At 38.9% G+C, this 24,630-nt stretch overlaps 1 protein-coding gene across 6 annotated transcripts in view; it reads left to right on the top strand.

Moving 5' to 3' along the window:
- Positions 1 to 18,227, top strand: part of LOC5574475 — an 88,051-nt gene extending 69,824 nt beyond the window's left edge. For 5 of the 6 annotated variants that reach the window (XM_021843930.1, XM_021843929.1, XM_001655085.2 and 2 more), the window contains 2 exons: positions 5,593 to 6,744; positions 17,477 to 18,227. In XM_021843930.1, the coding sequence (XP_021699622.1) occupies positions 5,593 to 6,695 (1,103 nt within the window). In that variant the 3' untranslated portion in view covers positions 6,696 to 6,744; positions 17,477 to 18,227. Of the gene's footprint in view, positions 1 to 5,592; positions 6,749 to 17,476 lie in introns of those variants that run through there. The other variant, XM_021843933.1, reaches the window with a different exon arrangement.
- The last annotated feature ends 6,403 nt before the right edge of the window (positions 18,228 to 24,630 follow it).

The raw sequence follows: 24,630 nt of genomic DNA, 5'->3' as shown, positions 1-24,630 counted from the left end.
GTTTAAGTAATCGAAGTTTATTGAAAAGTGTGAAGGTTTGAAGTGAAATTGTGATAGATAATAGAAGAAATTGTGGATGGAAAATTGTGAAACAGTGACGAAAAATATGGCTACCGGATCGCCGAAATCAAGGGAGTATCTTTTCATGTATTGTGTTTGTGTGCGTGACCGTGTAAAAAGCAGGTGTTGTGAGCATGTGAGAAAGCATGCTTTCTCACTGCAGTGAGTGACAATCTTCGTACTCTACCCACCCAGAATAGGTTGACAGATGTTGCCTTTGCATTCCGATGACTTTTTGATTTGTTCCGGAATTATCTTTGTGAAGATTGCAGCGAAAATGGTAATTTTGTACTATACAGTGAAAGTTGGATGGTTTTATTGAATCATTGTGGAATGAAACGGATGGATGCTTTGAATGCATGTGGGAATGAATAGTTTGTGTGATACGGCACGGTAGTGTGTGTCTGATAAAGGTCGGGTGAGAGTGTCACCTTGCGGTGTGACACATTCCTGAAGGCGATAATGGTCCAATGTACGGGTTCATTGTTTGACGTTTGAGCGGAGCCGTGTTATTTATGGAACCATGGAAACGAGTGAATACGGCACCGCTCAAACGTCAAATTAGTGAGCTCGTGCATTGGTCCATAATTGAGTGTTGCATGTTGAGTTTTTGATGTATGTGTGTGTTCGAATTGAGCAAAATTCTCCAAAAGGTCCGAATTGTACCAACCCTGTCCCAAATCGAGCCCCATGTTCCTGCAAGAGCAAGCAACGCGACCAAAGGATCAAACACTACTAACACTAAACACGCGATCCGCGACTCTTATATACTATCGTGCCGCGCGAGTACATTACTGAGCCATCTCCAAGGGTGGCGAAGTATTTAACAAATCTGTTAAAGCAGAATTGCAGTCTCTTGGTCAGAGCGTTGACAGGCCACTGCCGACTTAACTATCACATGGCAAACATTCAGCGTGCTGACTCATTTGTGTGTGATAGTTGTGACTCCGATTATGGAACATCGTATCACCTGATATGTAACTGTCCAGTTTTTGCGCAAATGCGATTCCAATTAGTTGGTGAAACTGAATTCAGAAGCCTGAATCTTCAGGAAATTCTTAACCCGCTGTGGTAATGAGCTATAGGCTCTCTTTACGTTCATGCGTTTTGCAGTGCCCTTTTTAGGGCGCTGTTCGAACCCATTGTGGTATGGAGCTACATGCTCTCATTTCGCTTATGCGATCTTCCCTCTTCAAGGGACCCCACTCCTATTTCCTCCCATCTTTCCCTTCCCTTTCCCATCAAGTAGATAATGAAATAGGCTCAAATATGGCGATGGCACAAATCTCCCAACTGGTGGGGAACGTGCCTTTGGGGCCGGTCTTCTGATACCTGATACCCTTTATTTTATCGTTTTTTGCTATGGTAGTAATACAATATAACTCCGATATGTTTGGTATAAAAGCTTTTCGAACTTCTTCTGTAAGCGCAAGCATAAAAATTATTATTTCGTGACAAATTTCAATTAAATTCAACACAGAACTAGCTCAAGTTAAAATGTGATTTTATTTAAAAAAACGTGGGTGAAACCCGAAGCTGGTTCAATACTGGGTCAGTACAGTCAACTCACCATAACTCAATTTTGAACGGATCATAGTGTATATGAGATATAGATATAAAGAAGGCATACCTAGGAGTCGTAGTACGCTATATTGAAGGGACTGCCCATTCTTTCAAGCTAGGGAACAAACACAAAGAATATCGGGTAAGGGAAAATTGACTGTGTTGTTTTCAGCACACGTAAACCTTTTTTTTATCGTATTGTCAAACTATTTTGTTTACAATTTGGCTGTAGATGCTTTTCAAGTAGCTGATTTATTGATTCCTTTATTTTTCTGGTGATCTGTCGCATTTTTTAGATTTTTTTGAATACATTTTCTTGACCGAAACAGAAACAAAGGCTCCACCGATCAATATTATAACTTCTATGACTTTCTACCAAGTCGAGAAAACTTTCACGGGGTGGAGCTGTTGAAATAGACCGAGTGCTCGTTTAAAATCAAGAGGTCCGTATTAAACCATATCAAAAAGTCCGGATTGGACCAACACGCATTTTATGATTTTCGAGCTAGTTGAGCACAGACAGTGCATAGGCATATCAGAACCATATGGTCAGATAAGAGCTTAGGCTTGGGGGACTCGATTATAAAATAACACAGAAAGATTGGAGAATTAATGGCGTTTACAGAAGCTTGGAAATAATGCTAACCGACTGTACACTAGAGAGATTCAAAACAACAAACTAATATAAAACCGAAACGAAATAACTGAAAGCCGTCAAATTTATTGTGTTAGATCCTAGCCATACAATGATTAGAAAAACGGTACACACGATCTTTACAGTAGTGGCAGTAGTGAGAATTGCTTGATGGTCCGAATTAGAACAGGGTCCGAATTAGAACAGGTTCCCCTACTTATTCTCACGAATTTCAATAATGGATTTGAGGACCGAAATAGCACGCTAATGGAAAAAAATCGTACAAAATAGTTTTTGATTATGTACTGTGCAAAAGTATAGAACAAAGAATGATTCCGCTACCGAAATTGCATAACTTCGGTAACGCCTGCCGTACAAATCAAATGGAGCTATCACTTTTCCGCACTTTGCCGCTCTATTATTCCGCAAGTAAAAGTGACACTTCGCTCATACTGGATCAGCTTATTTTGGTAAAAAAAAGATAAATTTCACTTGAGCGCTTTGCGTTTCAGGTGAATACCACACATTACATTTGAAAAAATCCTGAGGGCTTGAATTTTATTAATATTAGGTAAAATAAAAACATTATCCATGTACAAACGGTTCATGCAAGTGCCAAATTGTTCTATTTTTCCAAATGACTTGCGAATTAAAATGATCTTTTGATTCAAACTGAGAATTTTATAGGAAAACGGCCCAGGGGGTCCAAAATATATTGGTTACCCTACTTTGTCTTTGAAACATTTACCACCAGTCAGAATTTTCAAATGTTTGGTTGGCAATGTCCATATCATCCGCGAAGCAAACAAATTTCCTAGATCTGTTGAAAATCATACAGTCGCTCCACAGTTATGGATAGTACACAGATATGGATCAGAGTTGATTTAAAAGGAGACTATCTCATCAAATAGAATTGCTATTACGTAATCCGTCCGTAGGAAATAAAATGTCAACCATATTCCTAGAAGCGTAGATTGATACCTGTGGGGCATTGGAAATTATACCACAGTTCTGAATCAACGATCAGACGAGTCCGAAAGAAACGCCAAAATTTATGCTTTTACTAACACACCATTCGTTTAACTTGCAGACAAATTGCTTTCATAGTGTTCTGGTCCATAATATAAGTAGTTTTGATCCATAATAAGGATCCTCATCTCCAACTAATCCACATCTATGAGATAAACAACGTTCACAAAAGAATCCTGAAGTTTTGGATAAAATTTTCAGTTTTGTAAAAAACACGCTCTGTCGAGCTTTTTTATCTTAATGAACGAGATTTTTAGCCCTGGGCTAGTTCATCTCAGGATCAACGAAATCGGCTTCCCGAAAACTCGGAAACTACAGGTGACAGACAGACGTATACTACAAGAGACGGAAGGTGATTTGGGAGAATATTTTGTAGGCCGCATATATAATGGTAATCAATCCGATTTGTCACCTTTATTGTAGACGGGGCATACTACCCCTCATTCCTCTTCTTCGTTAGCTGTTGTATTTCTATGGCTGTCAGTCGATGCAGACAAATCGCCAACTTCTCTTGGCCCATCTTGAACAGTTCAGCTCCGATACCATCCTTACCTCTCCTTACTCATTGCCCGCAGTATTGACGTAGACATTTCCTTCGTTGGCTTAACTCCTATTGCCTGTGCTCTTGGAACCATTCAGATGTTCATTGAAAGCTGCTTCCACCTTTCCATCACTTCACGTTCGTCAATCAATAAGCTCCCACCCTTATCCATGCACACCTCGACTTGCATCCTAGCGTTGAGCTACTGGTAGAACTTTCACGTTTCTGGAGACCGGTACAGCTGTTCCATGTCTTCGCACTCCGCTTTTTCCAAAGAGGCTGGTCTGTTGTTCCCGTCTAAGGCCTGTACTCAAAAAAAAAATGCACCAGACAAAAGTGTTCGTCAAAAATTTATTTTAAGTCGGATTTTCTTGAAACCTTCAGGGAATGAACTGATACATGTGGATTATGTTTCGGCTTAATTACTTTATTCAATATCCTTTCCCGCACCTTTCCCATTAGACCCCTCATTACATTTTGTGCAAAGGTGGAGCCAATCTTTTTGATCACTTTCATCCATGCTTTCTTCAATTCCAGATCTTTTTGAAACACCTTGGACGATTTTCAAACTATGGCCTTCATTATAGCCCATCATCTATCCACCGAACGAATTTCTGGTGAATTTGGGGGGTTGGTGGTTTTTGGTACAAAAACAACGTTATTGTCTCTGTATCAATCCAACGTCGATTGCGCGTTATGATATGATGCCAGATCCGGTCAAAATAATGTCTAGCCTCCGTGAGACCGCCCGAAGGGCAAAAGACGCTTCTGGAAGCACTCGGGCGGTAAATTTCGCTGTTGATGGTTTCCGTTGTAATGTACGGTTTACTCAGTTTACCGCATTGGCATATGGCCTGCCAGAGCAAGTATGTGTTGGCGAATGTGTCCATTTTTTTCTTCCTTATGTCTTCCGGAACATTAAACCGTGATTTGGCAACGTAGAACTCCAGCCCCGGTATCTGCTTTGCGTCTACCTTGATGTAGGTTTCGTCATCCATAACCACACATTTCGATTTCGTTAACCACTCTTGATACAGCTTCCTCGCGCGGGATTTGGCCGCCGTATTTTGTTGATCACGCCGGTTCGGTATCTTCCGGACCTTGAATACACGAAGCCCAGCTCATAATTCATGAGCTTCAACCAGTTTCATGGTTTGCTAAACGAATCAGGCGGAACACTTGGCCTTCAAAGCCGCGTCGTGAATCGAAATGTTCGGATTACGCTTTCAATAATCCAACACCTTCCGGGCCTTCACAGGGTCAGCTGTCTTCGATTGGCTTCCACTTCCAGCACGCCGCTCGGTCGTCTGGGACTCCTTAAAAGATTTTTGCAGGCTTTACACTTCAATTATGGTAAAGTTGAAGAACTTGCCTTTGATCCCCAACTTGCACATTCCTTCTTTGTCCGATCTCTTTCCGAACGTGTTCATCACTATGAAAGCTGTTCCGGCACGTGTGTGTTGCCGCAGCTCTAGTAAATGGTATTGTTACCTCTAAGCTGACACCTAAAATTTTCGGATGACTGTAGTTTATAGTTTAGTTTAGCCCCTCACTTGAACTTGGACGATGATCAGCCGCTCCCAACATAAAGAAAAGACAAATTTTACGTAATTTACGCAAGTTGTACAACAAGCATGATCTTCTACATATAAAACAAGAGAGTCTTTAAAAGTATATTTTTCATATAGTTATCAATGACGGCTACGTTAAAATAGTTAAATACACTAAATTAATGTTGAAATAACAACACATTCTTGTCTTACAGGTAACATCACCAAACATGGCCACGATTCAAACATTTCTCTGGACAGTCTCTCTTCACCGGCTAAAAACGCTAAAAGTTTCAAAGCTCGTCCAACCATCAATGAGATGGACGTGTCCATCGATTCACTGGCCGAATCGTTGAAATCTAACTCTCTCAAAACTAACAGTACACTGTCTCACGAATCCCTCATCTACCAAGAGTACTTCAAGACCAAGGAAACGAATCTCGAGAAACCTCAACAGACATACTCCAAATCCAACCCGATGATATTCAAAGATCGAACCAACGGCCCCAAATCAGTTGACTCTCTAGCGGCCAACAAAACCACAACACAAATCAAAAGCAATCTCAAGCCAAGTGGTCCAAGCAGTTCCAGACTAGGACCGAACAAACCAGCTCCTTCATCCCATTCGGGAATCAATCGCACAGCTTCATCTGCGAGCGTTAGTTCCACTTCTTCATCGTCGTTTGTGAAGAAAAGTTTCCTGTCGCAGCGCTCGCGAGAAATACTTGCCCGTCGATCGAACGACACGAAATCCAACTCAACAAACTCCAGCAACAAGTCTGCTGCCTCTTCGCCAAGCCTTCTCTCCAGGGACAAATCAGCAGCCAGCGACATCACAAAGTCCGGCTCTACCGCCTCAATCACCGCTCACATTTCCGGTACGCGAAAAGTGTTCAACACTACGCTTCATCTTCGTAAAACGGCTAAATTGAAATCGGATTCGATTCCGACTGCCAAACAGGCAAATGAATCAAAACCCCATGCCAAAAATAGCTATATCCCGATTGCTGGTGGTCCGCAGTCTCGAAAATCTTCGTCGATGGTCAATCGTTCAAACAGCAATAGCAGTAACAGCGGAGGCCTTAGAGGCGCTAAGAATGTGACTGCCGTGATGGTACCGGCGCCGGTAGCAGCGCCCGTGCCAATATTCGTCGGAAACAATTTACACGGGGATGCCTACACCTCTTCTTCTTCTGACTCCAGCAATAGCAGTGCAGAGAACAACCAACCACTGCGAGTGGAGTCAAAACTCGAACGGTCAAATACGTTCTGTATGGAGGCCTCGGATAACCCCGTGGTGCTACAGATAGTGGAATAAAGTGATAGCAGAAGGTGGATGTCTCTACTTGGCAGCGTGTGATAAGCAGGTGAGTAGATAATGTATGTTCTGGACGGAAAAGTTTTTATTTTCAGCTCTTATTTCAAAATGGTAAATCAGCACCATCTTCAATTTCAGTGGAAGTAAGGTAGTATTGGAGCCTATTTTAGCCGAGTGGTTAGAGTCCGCGGCTACAAAGCAAAGCCATGCTGAAGGTGTCTGGGTTCGAATCCCGGCCGGTCCACGATCTTTCCCTGAACATAGAGTATCTGCCACACGATATACGAATGCGAAAATGGCAACTTTGGCAAAGAAGGCTTTCAGTTAATAAATGTGGAAGTGCTCATAAGAACACTAAACTGAGAAGCAATACCAAGAAGAAGAAGAAGAAAATATTATAAACGTTAAACGTTTCTAAGGCGAATAATTTAATGCTGCCTAGTAATGTCTGAGAGTACAATTGCTCTTTAGTTAATCGAAAGTCTTTTAGAACTTCTAAAACGTTAGAGAAAATTACAGGAATCGTTAGTTCAGAAGATTTCTGCATTTCTGTAGTTATTTTATATTTTGGGGCCTGCTCAATTTGCTCCATCCTATAACTAAACTGACTAAATAGTTATCTACATCCTGCATTAAAGATGCACAGAAGAAAAAAAAACACTTGATGGACTTCAGATAGTTAAGTACAAATTCATAAATACATAACATCAAACTCGCCTTTATACCCCTGCAAGTACTACTGTGACTGACACAGAAGAGATTATGAGCAAATCTGATCCTAGGAGACGAACCAGCCACCGGCTGAAAGTCTCGATAAGAAAGTCTCGTTAGCAATCCACAGATATATATAAAAACGAGACAAGTTAAAAAACATAAAGGAATCACTGTAGAAGTTACTAAAGTAACCTCTGAATAAAATTCTAAGAGAACCTTTTAAAAATCTTAGAGTACCTTTGTAGAAATTCCTGGTATTTCTGGAGGTTTTCCTATAAAAATTCATAGAATAATCCCTGGAGGTATTTATGGCGTTTTTTTTTTTGTAGCTACTCCATACTTTGGGCAAGTAAAATGTATCACCAGGAACTCCCTGGCCACGATCACAGGGTTTGACGGTGCCAAAGTAGAAGGTGCACCTTAATAATACCCGTCTGTGAAACATATCACCTTCCCAATACTGTGGCACACCTCCAACGGTTCATGATTTATCATGAAACGGCTGCATTCAGGCGGAGGATCTGTTAATATGTTTAGGCATATTATCAGGTCCTCTTCGAACGGAGGGACCGCCAGGGCTCATTAGTTACTTATAAACCAGTGCTGGTTGTTGATGGTTCAGTTCGTTTACACGATCTGTAGCATCCTTTGTACTAATCAGCAATGGTGGTTAAGTTTCGAAGCCAACGTGTGATCATTCGTTTTATAATGCAACACAAGGATGGGTGTTTGGTGAAACTGTGCGTTACACTCGTCGTTATTAAATTTATGATTGTGAAGGTGCTAATAGTGATTTTATAATAATATCTATGGTGATGAAAATTTGAAAATGAAAGTGGAAGTGATTCTGATAGTTTTGTTAAAAATAGTGATGTGAACTCTACTAATTTAATAATGGCCATAATACATTGTGCAATCATTTCTCTGAATATAAACTTTATTGCCTAGTTTTTCAAACGTGCATGATAAAAGTGTTAATAATGACAGCAAGTGCAGAAGAATGGATCGAAGTGATTTTTTTTACTGTAACTTTCTTGATCATAGTGCTAAATCGTAGTTTGAATAGTAATGACTCTACAGCAACAAAAATAATGATACATTTAAATTGAATATCTTTTAATTACTTAGTAACGGTAACAGATGGTAAATGGTAATAACAATAAATTTAGGGGTCGTCCATAAATGACGTAGCTTTTAAGGGGGGAGGGGGGCTTCACGAATTTGTGACGATGTGTGACGAGGGGGAGGGAGGGGTCCTAGCTAGTGGACGTAGCATTTCGAATCACGTCGGTAAAATGAGAGGCGCTGAAAAAAATGGCATACAATTATTTTTTTTTATCAATTTTCTGTTTTCATTGTTTGACTTATAAAGTTGGGTTCTAAAATGATGATTCACCTGCAAAACATTCATATGAAAAGATTGAAAAAAAATGTAAGAAATTTTAAATTTTCTGTAGTGCAATCAAACAGATTTTGTTTATGCTTTATAATTATGTAAACATTAGAGTAAAGTGGGGCAAAAGTTCGAGTGGGGTAAGAGTTTCTTTTTAAGATTTCTAGCTCAATTCAAAAGAAATCTTATAAATGTCATTGTGGTTCGAATGCTATTCAAGTAAGAGACTTTCACTCCAAATATCATAAAAATCGATTTAGATTTGGAAAAGTTATGACTATTTGTTGTTTTTCGACGTGAATATTGTAATTTTTGGTCAAACTTTCGTTGCATGGAACCAATTGAAGATAATATCTTTTTCAATATTTTATGCAAGGGCGTTTCTAAACCTATCATAAGGTTGCTTTGACGTGTATTAGATTTTGCATAAATGTTTGAAAACAATTTTTGGCCCATAGTGGGGTAAAAGTTCGAATCAGCGGGGCAAAAGTTCGACCCATGTATAAAATCACGGAAAAATTTTCAAATTGCCTAAAATCCACAGATTATCTTCAAATTTAGATAAATTTGTCTGATCGTGTGAAAACTGTCACCAAAATTTTACATTTCCACTTAGTTTTGCGTAAAACTGCTGTTTTTGAGTATATTACAATTAACCCGGTTTTGGGCAATTTTTTGATGAAAATTTAGTGTGTATTTTTCGGCAAACTTAAGTTTACGGCTGGTGTAAAGTATGCCTGTCATAAAAGGATCGATATTTAGTATTTCAGCCAGCGAACTTTTGCCCCACACTAGATTCGAACTCTTGCCCCACCGGTGGGGCAAAAGTTCGAATAAGACAACAAATTTTGAAACTGTTATAACTGAAAATGGGTAAATATTTGGACACAAGTTTGTTCAGCAAAATTATAGCCAATATGTTGAAGGTTCACTGTATGGTATTTGTTTTGTTTAAACTGCTATTGTTTTCCTGGAAACATTGATTATACCACTAAGGTCGAACTTTTGCCCCACCTTACTCTATATTCATGTAATAATAAATTAATTCATAAATAAATAAATTATAAGATAAATAAATTAATTAAAAATCAAGGTTTCAACGACTTGGAAAACATTGATTTTGTTTTATTCATATTTTTTGTTAGAGTTTATTTCTTTAAAAAAATATATGTTCGTTTTGGCAAATATTACATTAAAACAAGATATTCATTCCGTGAATTATGCTCTCAATGTTGCAGAAGATCTCCACCCAATCAACTCATCGATTTGTTTTGATATATTAATGCTCTTGATGGAATAGCCTGAATAAAACTTGATGGAAATGTCTGGACAACAGATTCGTGTTATCGAAATTGTTCTATCATTCAATTTTCTTAATAACTTGGTAATTTGAAAAAAGATTATTTCTAGTATTTAATTGTTTCGTTATAAGTTGTGTAGGATTATTTCAGTATGGGGAACGATAATGAAGTTAAGCTGAAATATCAATAAAGTTGAATAACTTGTACAATAATCGCTAAAATCATCTGAACATTCCAAATATTACAAGTGTAATCTTTTCCACATCTGGCACCTGATGGCTAAATGAATTTGTATTTAGATAATAATGAAGAATATCCATTTCAAATCAAACATAGCTCATCTTGATCATTTTCATTGGTATCTATTTCCCAACAACGAATAATTAAAAAACAATCCTCTAATACAACTTAATTTCTTTCCAGCATGTTATAAAATCTATTGTGCCCTAACTCGTTACTGTTAGCTTCATCAATCCAATCAAAGATTTTTCGTTTTTTTTTTATATTTTCAGCTGTAAACTAATTCTTCATGGTAACAACAGCAAAAGTAATATAATTTAGCCAACAACTTAAACAGGAAAAAGTTCATTAAAAAACTGTTTTCCAAATTACTTTTGAGTGCTACTCCAAATCAAACATTTATTCGTTAGATTATCCTTACGTTTCAATCAGTAATTAATATCAAAATCTGTATTGAACTTTTGAATTCATTTTTTTTACCCAATTGCTAAGGAAAACAAATTAAAAAATGTAGAGGGGGGTGCTTGTAATGCTACGTATTTTCCAAGGGGGGGTATCATCATTTGTGACGAAATGCTACGAGGGGGGAGGGGGGTGTAAAAAACCAGTGAAAAAATGCTACGTCATTTATGGACGGCCCCTTATATGAAAATGGTGTGATGTGAAAAGTGATATAATGGAAAGTTTATCTGAAGTGTATTACGAAAGTTGATGAGTGATAATCGGTGATATACGTGATAGTGTCGAAAAAAAAAGTGACGATAGTGAGTGATGAAATGAAATGGGAAATGAGGACCTTTTAATAAAACTATTTTGTTCTTCACTTTAACCACTCTAGTAGCATTTCAGGCCTTATCATAGTTTGATAGTAGTCTGGACTACTAGACTGCAAAACTACGGCAAGGGCTGATTGCTGCTAGGGTACACAGTGACCATTTGAGCAACATTGCTTAGGAACGTCTGTGTGATGAACGCAATAGAGGCTTATAAAAGCAAATGCTGGGAAGGAGCTTAGGGCAGATTGAGAGTGCCAGTACTACCCCTATCGCTACCGAAAAAAAAAAGTTACTCCATACTTTGGGCAAGTAAAATGTATCACCAGGAACTCCTTTGAAGATTTTCCCAAGTATTCCTTAAGAAAATCAAATGTTCCTTTAATATCTCAACTAAAGATAGATACAAAAATTCTTAAACAGATTGTCACAAAAATTTCTTTGAAGGGTCACGGAACAGTCCACAAGAGATTCTTCTAGAATATCCTCCTTGAATTACTCCAGAACTTCTTTCAGGTGCTCTTCCAAAAATTTCTCCGAAATTCTCCATGGATTTTTATCTTCGACTTGTTTAGATAGTGTTCCGGGAAATCATCATTTTAAATTCCTCAGAATTTTCCTCAAAATTTCCTTCAGGAATTTTTCAAAAAACATGCTTTTGAAATGCTTACTGTAACAACTCCAGGAAATCCAACAAGAATTTCACCAGAGATTTCTCCAAAACTTAGGCCATCTGTTCCTTCGTTTGAACGACCTTGTTGGCTGTTGTCTCCATTCCATTTAGACCGCAGATAGAAATCGGCGGGTTGATCACCAAAAGAAGCATGTCCTTGTTGCTCCAATCCCCACATCATCTACAAGTAGATTTCAAGAAGCTTTCTGTAGCAGAGCGTTTCGATAAGGTCAAGCGTATGGGCCTGTGCTTCAACTGCCTGCGTCCAGGGCATCGCGCAGTGGACTGCTCATCGGATCAGCATTGCAAGGCCTGCGCTAAGCATCACCACAGCCTCCTCCACAACGAGCGCTCAGAAGATCCCAAGAAGAAAGTTGAGGCTACTCAGCCGAAGAATCAAGTGGAAGCAGAGAAGAAGGAAGAGTTATCGCCTGCAGCAGAGCAGCGCACAGTCAGCTGCTGTACACAAACGCGAGCAGCTCCGAAGCAGATTTTTCTGTCTACAGCAAAGATCGTAGTGTTTGGTTCCGGTAATACAACAACAACCTGTAGAGCGTTACTGGATTGCTGCTCCAACATCATCACGGAAAGATTGGCCAAGAAGTTGAACATGCAGCTTTTGGTGATCAACCCGCCGATTTCTATCTGCGGTCTAAATGGAATGGAGACAACAGCCAACAAGGTCGTTCAAACGAAGGTGTCATCTCGAGATGGTGAATTTTCTGCAATTCTGGACTTCATAGTTACGCCGTCCATCACCGAGTTGCCAACAGGTAAGGTAGAAACTCAAAGCTGGCCACTCCCTGCTGGCATAGAGCTGGCAGACCCGGCATGCAACGTGCCGGACGATGTAGATGTGATTATCGGTGCTGAGCTGTACTACGATGTTCTGAAGAAAGGGCGTCTCAAGATTGGAGCCGACTTCCCGATTCTGGCTGAAACAGTATTCGGGTGGGTCGTAAGTGGTCCTGCAAAATCTCAGCAACAGGCTAGCCAGAAACGAATATGTCAGCTGAACACCACCCACGAAGATGTCAATCGCACCCTCTCCAAGTTCTGGGAATTGGATACGGGATACTTCGTCAGTAAGATGACTGCAACAGAGCGTGCTGTAGAGCAGCACTTTGCAGAGACACACACACACAACATCAATGGTAGGTACGTGGTCAGACTGCCGTTCAACGATCTGAAGAGTCAACTGGGCGACTCATACGAGAACGCAAAACGTCGATTTGGAAGGCTGATGGTCAGTCTTGCCAAAAATCCAAGCAAACAAGAGGCCTATAAGCAATTCATGAAGGAATATGAGACCCTCGGCCATATGCAGGAGGTAAGCGACAACCCGGAACATGGATACTTTATACCGCATCACGCGGTCTATAAGGACTCGAGCTCGACTACGAAAGTGCGAGTAGTGTTCGATGCTTCTGCGGCGTCTTCTACAGGAGTATCCCTCAACGACACTCAGCTAATAGGGCCCACAGTTCAGAGTGATTTAGTCACTATCATGCTACGATTCTGTACGCACCAGGTTGTTTTGACAGCGGATGTACCTAAGATGTACATGCAGGTACAAATACACCCTGATGATAGAGTGTACCAGCGAATTGTGTGGTTAAACGATGCGAACGAAATGACTACCTTCGAATTAAAAACAGTCACATACGGCTGTTCAAGCGCTCCCTACCTGGCAACTAAGGCACTGACACAACTGGCTACGGACGAAGCTGACGCCTTTCCATTGGCAGCTCGTGTTGTCAAGGAGGATAGTTACGTAGACGATTTCATCACTGGTGGCAAATCAGCTGCAGATGTTAAGGAGACCTACTCGCAGTTGACCAACATGTTGAGCCGCGGTGGATTTGGCGTGCATAAATTTTGCTCAAACAGCGCAGAAGTTCTACAGTTAATCCCACCAGAGTTGCAGGAAAAGCAGGTAGACTTCGAGATGTCCTAGATCAATGACACCATCAAGACATTAGGACTGATTTGGAATCCAAGCTATGACTACTTCGTGTTCAACGTGCCACTCCCGGCGTACAATGAAGCTAGACCAACGAAAAGGATTGTGCTTTCGGAAATCAGCAAGCTTTTTGATCCGTTGGGATTCCTGGGACCGGTGGTGACAACTGCGAAGCTGATAATGCAAGAGTTGTGGCGTTTGAAGCTAGATTGGAACGATGAGTTGCCAGATGATCAGATGCAGCTGTGGCTAGCTTTCCGTGAACAGTTGGTTGCAGTACGACAAATAAGGAAGAAAAGGTGTGTCATTCCCGGAAATGCTGTGAAGATCGAGTTACTTGGATATTGCGATGCCTCGAAACGTGCATATGGTGCGGTTTTGTACGTTCGAAGCGAACTCAACGATGGCACTATCAACATACAATTAGTGTGTAGCAAATCTCGAGTTGCACCTCTAAAGCCGATCACTATACCTAGACTTGAATTGTGTGGCGCATTAGTGTTGGCACAGTTGGTGCAGAAGGCGATTGAATCCTTGAAGGTGAAGTTCGACAGTGTAACGCTATATTCCGATTCAATGATTTGTTTGAGTTGGCTAAAAAAGTCACCAGCGCTGTTGAATGAGTTTGTGTGCAATCGAGTGGCTACCATCGTCGAACTAACTCAGAACTACAAATGGGACTACGTTAGATCCGAGAACAATCCTGCGGATGTGCTGTCTCGGGGATTGTATCCAGAGCAGTTGATCGAAGAAGAACTTTGGTGGAGAGCCGCGCCAGAGCAATGGCAGCATGGAGAAATAGAGGATGAAGCCGTTCCTGTACTGGCAGATGATGAGCTACCAGAGCTGCGAAGTTCGAAATGTGTGCTTGCTACAACCGTGACAAAATCGTGTAACAACTGGAATCGAGTCAGCAACTTCAACCGATTGCAACGTGCCTGGGCATATGTTTGGAGATTTGTTGAAATAACCCGTACGAAGAAGAGAAACCCTGTCAGCAATCCCATCACAGCTAGCGAATTGTCCAGGGCTGCTCAAACTATCTTCAAGATCGTTCAACAGGAAGCATTCAAGGAGGAATTTAAGTACTTGCAGTCCACAGACAAAAAGCGGAACGACCTTTCAGGCCTGGCACCCTTCGTTGACGACAAAGGCCTCCTTCGAGTTGGTGGACGACTGAAGTATTCAAATATTCCATACGAGGGCAAACACCAGTTGCTGCTTCCGGAACGACATCCGGTAGTCGAGCTGCTGGTCCGCTATTTTCATGAGAAGAACCTTCACGTTGGACAGAACGCATTGATTTCGATCATTCGGCAGCAATACTGGCCGATCAAGGTGAAGACAACTGTCAAGCGAATCACCAGCCGATGTTTTAGATGTTACAAGCACAAGCCCCAGCAGTTGAACCAATTCATGGGTCAGCTGCCAAGTTACCGCGTTACACCTGCCCCAGTCTTCGCTTCGACCGGTGTAGATTTTGCTGGACCATTCATTCTCAGGGAGAGCGGCAAGAAACCGAAATTCGTAAAAGCGTACGCAGCTGTGTTCGTGTGTATGGCTGTAAAGGCAGTACATTTAGAGCTATGCACAGATTTGCGGTCAGAGACGTTCTTGGCAGCGTTAAAAAGGTTTACCAGTCGGCGTGGCATCCCATCTGACCTTTTCTCGGATAATGCTACTACGTTTACCGGGGCTGCTAATGAGCTAGCTGAACTACGTGAGCTTTTCCAGAGTCAACTGCACAAAGACAAGTTAGCCGAGTTCTGTACCACAAAGGGCATCACTTGGCATTTCATTCCGCCACGAAGTCCCCACTTCGGCGGTATTTGGGAGGCCGGAGTCAAGGCAATGAAGCACATGCTGAAGCGAGTTGTTGGAGAGACGAGATTGACGTATGAAGAGATGACGACGTTTCTGTCCGAAGCGGAAGCAATCATGAATTCGCGTCCAATGTGCCCCTTATCAGACGACCCCAATGATTTCCAGGCTTTAACTCCATCTCATTTCCTAATCGGGCGTAGTGGTCAAGCGATTCCGGAGCCTTCGTATGACCAGGAGAAGATTGGTAAGTTGTCAAGATGGCAGCATGTGCAGTACATGAGAGATCATTTTTGGAAGAGGTGGTCCGCGGACTATCTTCATACGCTGCAAACACGCCAAAAATGGAAAGACGGTGTATTGGACATCAAAGTAGGAGCATTAGTGTTACTGCGAGAAGAAAACGTTCCACCCCAGCAGTGGAAGTTGGGCCGCATCACTGCTACACATCCAGGCGAGGATAAGGTGGTGAGAGTGGTCACCGTCAGAACAGCGAGCAGCGAGTATAAACGGGCAGTGACTAGAATCTGTCTGTTTCCAGATGTTGAATCTATCGACCCAACGGGGGGTGTATGATTGCGTAGAAATAAAAATACAGTCCATTTGGTTTCAGTGTAGAGAAATACATTAACAGAATTTGCGTTACCTTTCATATCAAGAAACATTGTCAGTCGAATCAGTAGTAAAATAAATCTTGTACCGAGCAGACGCGTCCGACTTTAGTTCTTTCCGACCATCAAGTATCGCAAGTCCGAACCACGTGAAAATTCCCCCCGAACAGCTGATATTTGTGAAAATTTCAATTTTTTGGCAAAGTCTAACTGTTAGCTGTTGTGTGTGCCGATAAAATTGTTTATTTTAGCTTGTTTAGTATTGTTTTTACATAAAAGTATGAAACAACATTTTGACTCAAATGCCGAACACTGTGTTCAATACACTGTTCATTCTGTCTCATATTCCGAACACATTGATTCAAATTCCGAACAGCACGAATAAATCGCATTCAAAAGAATAATTTCGCAAATAAATGTGTCTGAGCTAGTTCTACTGGTCTCGAACCAGAGAGTGAGAGAATTATCACTACTCCAGAGGTATAAAATAGATTGGAAGACGTTGAAATGGAATTGCAATTGACTGCCATTCCCTTGTAATTTGATGACATATTTCAGCGAAACATTTCAACCAAATCGCCGTACAAAAACCGAGTATTCGGAATATGAGTCTGTTCGGAATTTGAGACAAAACGGTATGTGGGCCAGTATACTGACAAAATATTATTTAAATCCGTTTAGTATTCGATGAGCGGTGAGGCTTTTAGTATTTTTGCTTTCACTCAGGCCTATACTGCCCATAAACGCATGTCAGTCCCATGTTTGCTGGATTTCCTATTCACATGGGACAATTATGCGTTTATGGGCAGTATACGGGTTAACTGAGAGCTTTCTTTGCTATCGTGTAGCAGGGGCCATTCGGCATTGGTTTGTAGCCGCGGACTCTAACTAGTCGGCTAAGAAAGACCCTTATTATTTCTAAAAACTTCTATCAAAGAAAGTAGTTGGATGAACCTCAACTAAACAGTGTATGACGTTATTTCAATAGAATTCATTAGAATAGTCTCAGGGGTGCTCATCTTGTCACGGGTGGCCATCTTGCAGGGGGATTGCTTTAGTTTTCATAGATGATTCAGATTTTTTTTGCGCGATTTAAATCATATGAAAACGAAAAGTAGATGAAAAAAAAATCTATGGTAAGACATTTGGGGTTATGTTCGTAATTTTATTTGATTGGTTAAAAATTAGATGCCTATCCATACATATTTTTTTTTAAATTCGGGTGGGAGTGGGCGTGTATGATACTGCACGCATTGCTGAATAACATCTGTAATTAACGTCTTTTATTGCAGATTGTGAAACTACAACGGGGCTGCAAATTTTGTGAATTCTTCATACACTCTTCGTAAGGTAAGTACGGTGCGTTAAGCTACCGGATAAAAAGCTTATTGTCATCAATACATAAATATCGACCACAATTAAATTATTCTATAATCAATCAAAAGTGAAAAGTGATAAAGAAGATCGTTTAATTTGGACTGGACAATTGAAAATAAGAAAAAAAATACACTTAAATCAGATAATTTAATTGTTCAGGCAAAACTGACATGTGCTTCATCACATCTAATCTAGTCATTTATTTATATCAGAATATATTTGTGTTCTTCTGTAAGAGACAATCGGCAGGATTCCTTTTAAGTATTTGCTACTACAAACAAATGAGAGGAGAGAAGAAACGCCGATATGACTGTGATTGAGGTATATTTGAGCAGTATTTTTGAGAGACATTAAAAACCCGGCATTCGTCGGATGTAGTTGGACTTGATACGATAAGTGGACCTGAGCTATAAAAATTGAGCAGTACTATCTTTCGAGTTACACGCGTCTTGAATAAGATGAATAGTTGCTTCACGTAGAGCAGTTTCCACGACAGCACTACATACAAAAAATGCAAATGCTTCTCAAAAAGTACTTAACATCGGCAATAATATTGTAAAGAGGAACAATTCTCTCAAACGTATAGCTTTTAGTTCGGATATTCGTATACTTATTGTAGTTGATTATCTCATACGACTACCTATACAGCAACAGCTAACCAATCGAGACAAAACAAACAAATCCAATCGCATGTAAAAGAAACCACCTCCTAACGAGAAATAACTTTTGCTACTACTATTAATAATGTTTGCATTATGTGCGAAATGCTTTTGAGATGTGTTGAGAATGGTAGATTTTATTCGTGTGTTGACTGTACTATTGCCGTGTTGAATGCACTCACTGATAGGCACATAATTTTGGCTAATCATGGAATTGATAAATTATCTAGTAACGACATATCACACCTTGTACTTGTACCTTGAGGGCTACAGCATGACGCCAATAAAGAGCGTATTGTAGAGTTCCATCTTCGTCGGTCTTAGGCGATACATCTCCAGTTGCCCCGGACGTTTAGAAAACCTCTTCGTTGACCAGTGCCTACCACATCCAGCGCTGTTATGGTCACAGCTTCGTTGATAGGGTCTCACCAGCTATTGACATCTTCAGACACTTTGATTCTTCCTAACAGCTCGTCTATCTATCTTTTCCCGAGCATCGCATTTACGCCGTCGCCGTGACATCTTATTTTAGGCACACTCCGTAGGCCTTCGTTAGGCTCTTTAGAACTCTTCATCCATATGCTAAGTTGACGCTTACATGATCAGGCAGTAGCTGACGTACTTGCTCATCAATCTCAACGTACAGATTCTGTGATTCACTTCCTCTTCTTCTTTTTGGCGTTACGTCCCTATTAGAACAGAGCCTGCTTTTCAGTTTAGTGTTCTTATGAATACTTCCACAGTTATTACCTGCGAACGAGCTTTCTTATGCCCTGGAAAATCGAGAAAATTTCTTTTACGGAAAGAAGCCTCTACGAGGCGAGATTCGAACTCATGACCATCAGCTTAGCTGGACCCCGACTCACCGAGTAACTCGCTGCGTCTGCTTCCCAATCACTATATAACTAACGTTTCCTAAATTATACTTGAATGAAGGATTCTTCGCTCGAAATGCACGTTCTCTCGCTGCGTCTGCTTCCCAATCACTATATAACTAACGTTTCCTAAATTATACTTGAATGAAGGATTCTTCGCTCGAAATGCACGTTCTCTGGTATTGGGCCAGTGTACTTACTACATAGCTGTGCCGCCATTCCGCGGTTCACGACATAGTTCGTCGCACAATCTGAGACTTCCTCTTCTCTCCAAAAGTTATACGTGAGTCATGGAAGGCTCCATCTTACATCTTTGCTTCAGGCTATCTTTTTCAGGAAAGCCGTTCTCATAGTCTTTCACAGTCGATGGTTCAGAACCTGGTAGGTATTCAAAGTCGATTACTAGATAGTTCATCATTTTGCTTTTAGAGATAGACGATGATCCGGGAAAGCACTTCTTATAAGCGGCGCTTAATGTGTGTATATGTGTGTTTTGTATAGGTTTTCCGTTTGGGAACTGTTTTACGTTTACTCTCGGTTTGAATCTCACTTGTGTTGAATTGTAATCAAATTACACCGTGTTCATGTTTAGCGTTTTATCTTCAACAGTACGGTACAGTGCTATAAGTGAAAAGTGATTGGAAATTGGACGAATGTAATTAATGCTTGGTGTTTTCCTGCATTTACCACCTTGATCTAATAATTTTCGCTCATCCCAATGTATCATACAGTTAAATTATGTTTGTCCGCACTTTGCAATTCTCCCAGAGATTTTTTTTCACACGCTTATTATTTAGGATTATATAAAACGACAGCACATTCCCTCCAAATATACACCTATTTCTTACACTGCTGTAGTTTTCGTTACACTTACAAGCGATACTTAGTTTTTTGAATTTATACGAACCAATCGCTATAAATATATTTTTACACTCTATAAATTCAACATTTCCAATCGTAGGCAGCTAACACAAATATATAAAAAAAATGCAGCAGCACTATAAAACACTAACCAATAGACAGCTGTTTAATTCGCTCGTAAATAGAGCTCTAGTCATTTGTACAAACAAAGCAACAAGTATGTAAAGCTATTACACAGACCCGAAAGGTATCGGTTTAGTGATGAATCGTCCCAGAAAAAAGTTGAATTTATGAGTGATAGCAATTATCTTAAAAAAACCGTCGGACATATTTTTTTCTTTTTTTCGTGTAAAAACTATATCGTAGTTATCGCTTAATAATCGTTTAAGATTCTTAGGAAACCGATTCAAAATGTGATTTACGTTCATGAGAACAAAATCTCTGTTCATTTATTTTGTGATACGTTTGAATTTACTTTCCGTTCTACCGAGATTGTTGAAATATCTATTTATCGAGTATGATTGTATGGCTTGAAATTGCTGACGGACAATGTAGCATGTCAGAAAAATCAGAAGAAAAATGGTCTAATAAATAAGAATTTATGATAATTTAAATTTCATGTTTTTAGTACAAGAAAATATAGAGAAAAGCCTAACTAAAACAATTACCGTAAAACGGGTTCCCATTGATCAGCGGAGCGGCATTGCTCGGAATGATGCTCTATGTAAAAGGTGCGAATAAATGTTTCAGGTTGGAATATTTCCAATATATGAATGGTGTTTCTCGAACATAGGGTAACCAATATATTTTGGACCCTCTTGGCCATTTTCCTGCAAATTTCCCAGCTTAAATCGAAAGACCAACTCAATTTGCATGCCATTTGGAAAGATTGGACTATTCCGCACTTGCATCAACCGTTTGTACAAAGAAAATGTGTTTATTTTATCTGAAATTAATTTAATTTAATCGGTGCATACATGCAACCGTTACAACACGTTACACACAGAAATTGAAGCCGTCAGAAATTTTTCAAATGTAATCAAAAACTTTTTTTAAATTTCTGGACAAAAAGCGTAGAATTTCTTCGGTTTTCCATTGCCGATCGATTGATTAGACTATGGGCAAGTATATTATACATCCAGTGTCATGGACTTTGTCGCCAAACGATAAAAAAAATGCCGGGGGTCCAAAATATATACCTACTTTGAGGGTCCAAAATGTATTGGTGTGTCCAAAATAATAAAAAACAGTGCTTCAATTATTTTCGACGTTTTTTGGATCCTACGTGACCGTTTGGGTATTTTTATCTCATAGAGGAAGTTTTTCTCTACAGTTTAACATGTTCTTTGACTTGGTTACGCTGTGCAATTAACTGTCAGGATACGGTGCTAAAAAATAGCGTTACACAGATTTTTGAACAGCCATTACTCTGAAGCTAATGATTCGATTTTCAATTTTCTTTCACAGTAGTAAAGCTTGACTATTCAACTAATAAATAAAATTATTCTACATAGTCGTAGCAAGGACCAAAGAGTTTTAAGGGGGCTGTAAAAGTATGTCCTCTTAAAAAAACAGCGTTACAATGGTTAAGAGCTCATATCTCAGCCATCAGACAAATGAATTTTAATTTTATTTCACCGTTGGGAACTTCCAAGACTAGCCTTTTGAGAAAAAATATCAGACATAGTCGTAGCAAGAGAAATTGAGAATGGGGGGCTTCCATTTGATATGTTTACCAAACCTATAAAAAAATATTTCGGCGCCGCTTTGCAATCAATTTTTGATTTTGTTTCACGATTCAACACTTCTAATGTAGACCTACAAAGCAAAAATATTAAACATGGTCGTAGCTAGGGAAAACAGTGTTAAGGGGCACTTATTAAAAATGAGCCCTTTAACTTCAAAAAATCATAACTCTTTAATGAACTAACCGATTTTTGATTTTCTTTCACCATTTGAATGCTTAGAGTTGTGTATTTGAGAGAAAAATAATATTATTCATAGCCGTAGCAAGATGTTAGGTTTTTAAGGGGCATACTTCCTTCGTGTTTCCGTTAGCCTATAAATCAAAATGAATCTATGAATCAAAAATCAAAGGAATGACATAGCTTTATCTTCCAAAGATTTATTGTAGAAATCTAGTTAAAAATTAGAATAGAGGTGTACATTTTTGAAAACACTCAAAATTAATTTTAACTAAAAAGAACATAAAATATTTTTTTGTTCTATTTGCCTGTATCTTAAAATTAAAACAATTACTTGCATTTTTTTTTTTGACAGTAAATCAATTGTAGAAGTCAAGTTAAGATGTTTGAATAATAATAGAAGTTTTTGATTACACTTAAAATTTATTTTATCCAAGAATTTGCTAAAACCCTAGTTCATTAGCCTTTTTACCTGTAAATCAAAATGCAAAGCAATAACAAATATTATTTCCGGCATGATACAGCTTATAGAAGGAAAAAACATGTTTGAGGAGAAATATAAATTTTCTGATAACACTCAAAATTTATCTTACCTAAGAAACTACGAAAAACCCTATTCTATGTGCTTGTTTGTCTATAAATGCAAATTCAATTCGATGGCATGTAGCTTTTCCGAATTAATTTGCTTATAGAAATTAGGTTAACATGTTTGAGCAGAAATAGAATTTTTGTATTACACGCAAAACTTATTTTACCCAAGAAAATAGGTAAACTATATTTCATAAACGTATATATTTTAAAATCAATATTCAAAATGACAGCATGTCGTTTTTTCTCAACATTAAATTGATTTTAGAAGTCAAGCAAACATGTTTAAGAAGCAATACAGTTTTTTTACTACACTCAACATTTATTTTACCTAAGAAACTGTTTAGCTGTCAGGAAACGGTGCCAACAAATTTTGAACAATCATTACTCTTGAACTAGGCATTCATTCTCCAATTTCTTTCATAGTTCAAAACCTTGACATTATAAGTAATTAATAAAAATATCCTACATAGTCGTAGCAAATTACAATGCTTCTTAAGGGGAGTATAAAAACAGGCCTTCAAAAAAAAAACCGCGTTGCAATGGTTCAGGGGTTATATTGCAGCTCTCAGACAATAAAATTTCATTTTTCTTTCACCATCAAAAACGCTGGTATTTCAGGGGAAAATATCCGACATGTTCGTAATAAGGAAAATGGTGGATGGGGGGTTCCTCTTTTAAATGTTCACCAAACCTATAAAGAATATATCGGTGCGTTATTCAAGAAAATTTTAATTTTGTTTCACGATTCGACACTTTCAGTGCAGATCTTAAAAAAAATGAATATGGCTAGAGTAGCTAGAGAAAACAGTGTTAAGGGACTCTCATTATAAAATTTCCCCATAACTTCAAAAATCATAACTTCACAATGAACTCACTGAGCTTCAATTTTCTTTTACAATTTGAAAGCTAAGAATTAGGTTTTTAAGGGGTGTAACGAGAAAAATCTTACATATATAACAGTTTTGATTTATGTTGTATGTCTAAAAAAATAAAAAATTAGTATTTTTGCTTGGGCTCTAAGCGATTGATTGATGGGAAGGGAAAAATACACAGTTATTCAAACAGTTTTGTCTGAAAAAGTAATCATACCCTAGAACACATCAGATTTGAAAGTTATCATCAGTCATGGTCGTAGCTAGGAATAAAGTATCAAAAGGGGGAGGAATGGTTTTATCTTCCACATAAGCATTTCTCAATTCAGAATCATAATCTTCTTCAATAATTAGAAAAGAAGTGTAAAATTTTTTCTTCCATGCTATTTGATGCACACCAAACTTATCAGATTTTTTTGTCTCAGAATGGAGGTATTTTCTTTTTAAACGTGCCAATATAAAAAAGAAAACTATGCAATGCTTGAAATAATGTATTTACTATCTAAATATTTGGAACATCGAATATCATTTCAAACAAAAATATATTCAATTTAGGGAAGCCGTTGCTAAAGTATCCTGATTTGTAACTGAAAAAAATTACTTAACTATAAATAACAATATAAGATTCCAAACTGAAAGAATATATTTTTCGTTATCCAAAGGCCTAAACATTTATTCAAAATCCATTGAGCTTTTTCTCTACCGAAGACGAGAGTTGCAAATTTCCAGCGACAATGATGAAAAATCTTTTGAAAACATATTGTCATTATTGATGATATTCTGCTCTGAAGTTTTTGTGAAAAAAAACTATCTAATGAATCAACTATATTATCGACACGAATTGCAAACATTTTGTTGGCAGCCTTCAGCATGGCTTTGTTTTGTAGCCGCGGACTCTAACCACTTGGCTAAGGAAGCCACCCCCTCTCCCCCGCAGACACACAGGTACAACAAATATTTTTTCGTGGTTTTGGGATAACATATATTTTGAGTGTAATCAAAAGTTTATTTTTTTACTCAAACATGATCCCTCCATATCTATAAGTAAATTTATGCCGAACACACAACCATGGCTTTGAAATTTGGGTTTTTAGCAAACAGATTCATAAAAAAATAATAAGGTTTTCATTGCTTCTTAGGTAAAATAAATTTTGAGTGTTATCAAAAATTTCTCTTTCTTCTCAAACATGTTCACTTGACTTCTACAATCAATTTCATGAAGAAAAAACTAAATGCCGTTGCCGAGTTTCGATTTACAATTAAACATTGTTGAGAAACACTGCTCG

The sequence above is a fragment of the Aedes aegypti genome, chromosome 2, assembly GCF_002204515.2.
Source record: "Aedes aegypti strain LVP_AGWG chromosome 2, AaegL5.0 Primary Assembly, whole genome shotgun sequence".
Classification (NCBI taxonomy): Eukaryota; Metazoa; Arthropoda; class Insecta; order Diptera; family Culicidae; genus Aedes; species Aedes aegypti.
This window is presented reverse-complemented; position numbering and strand designations above follow the sequence as displayed.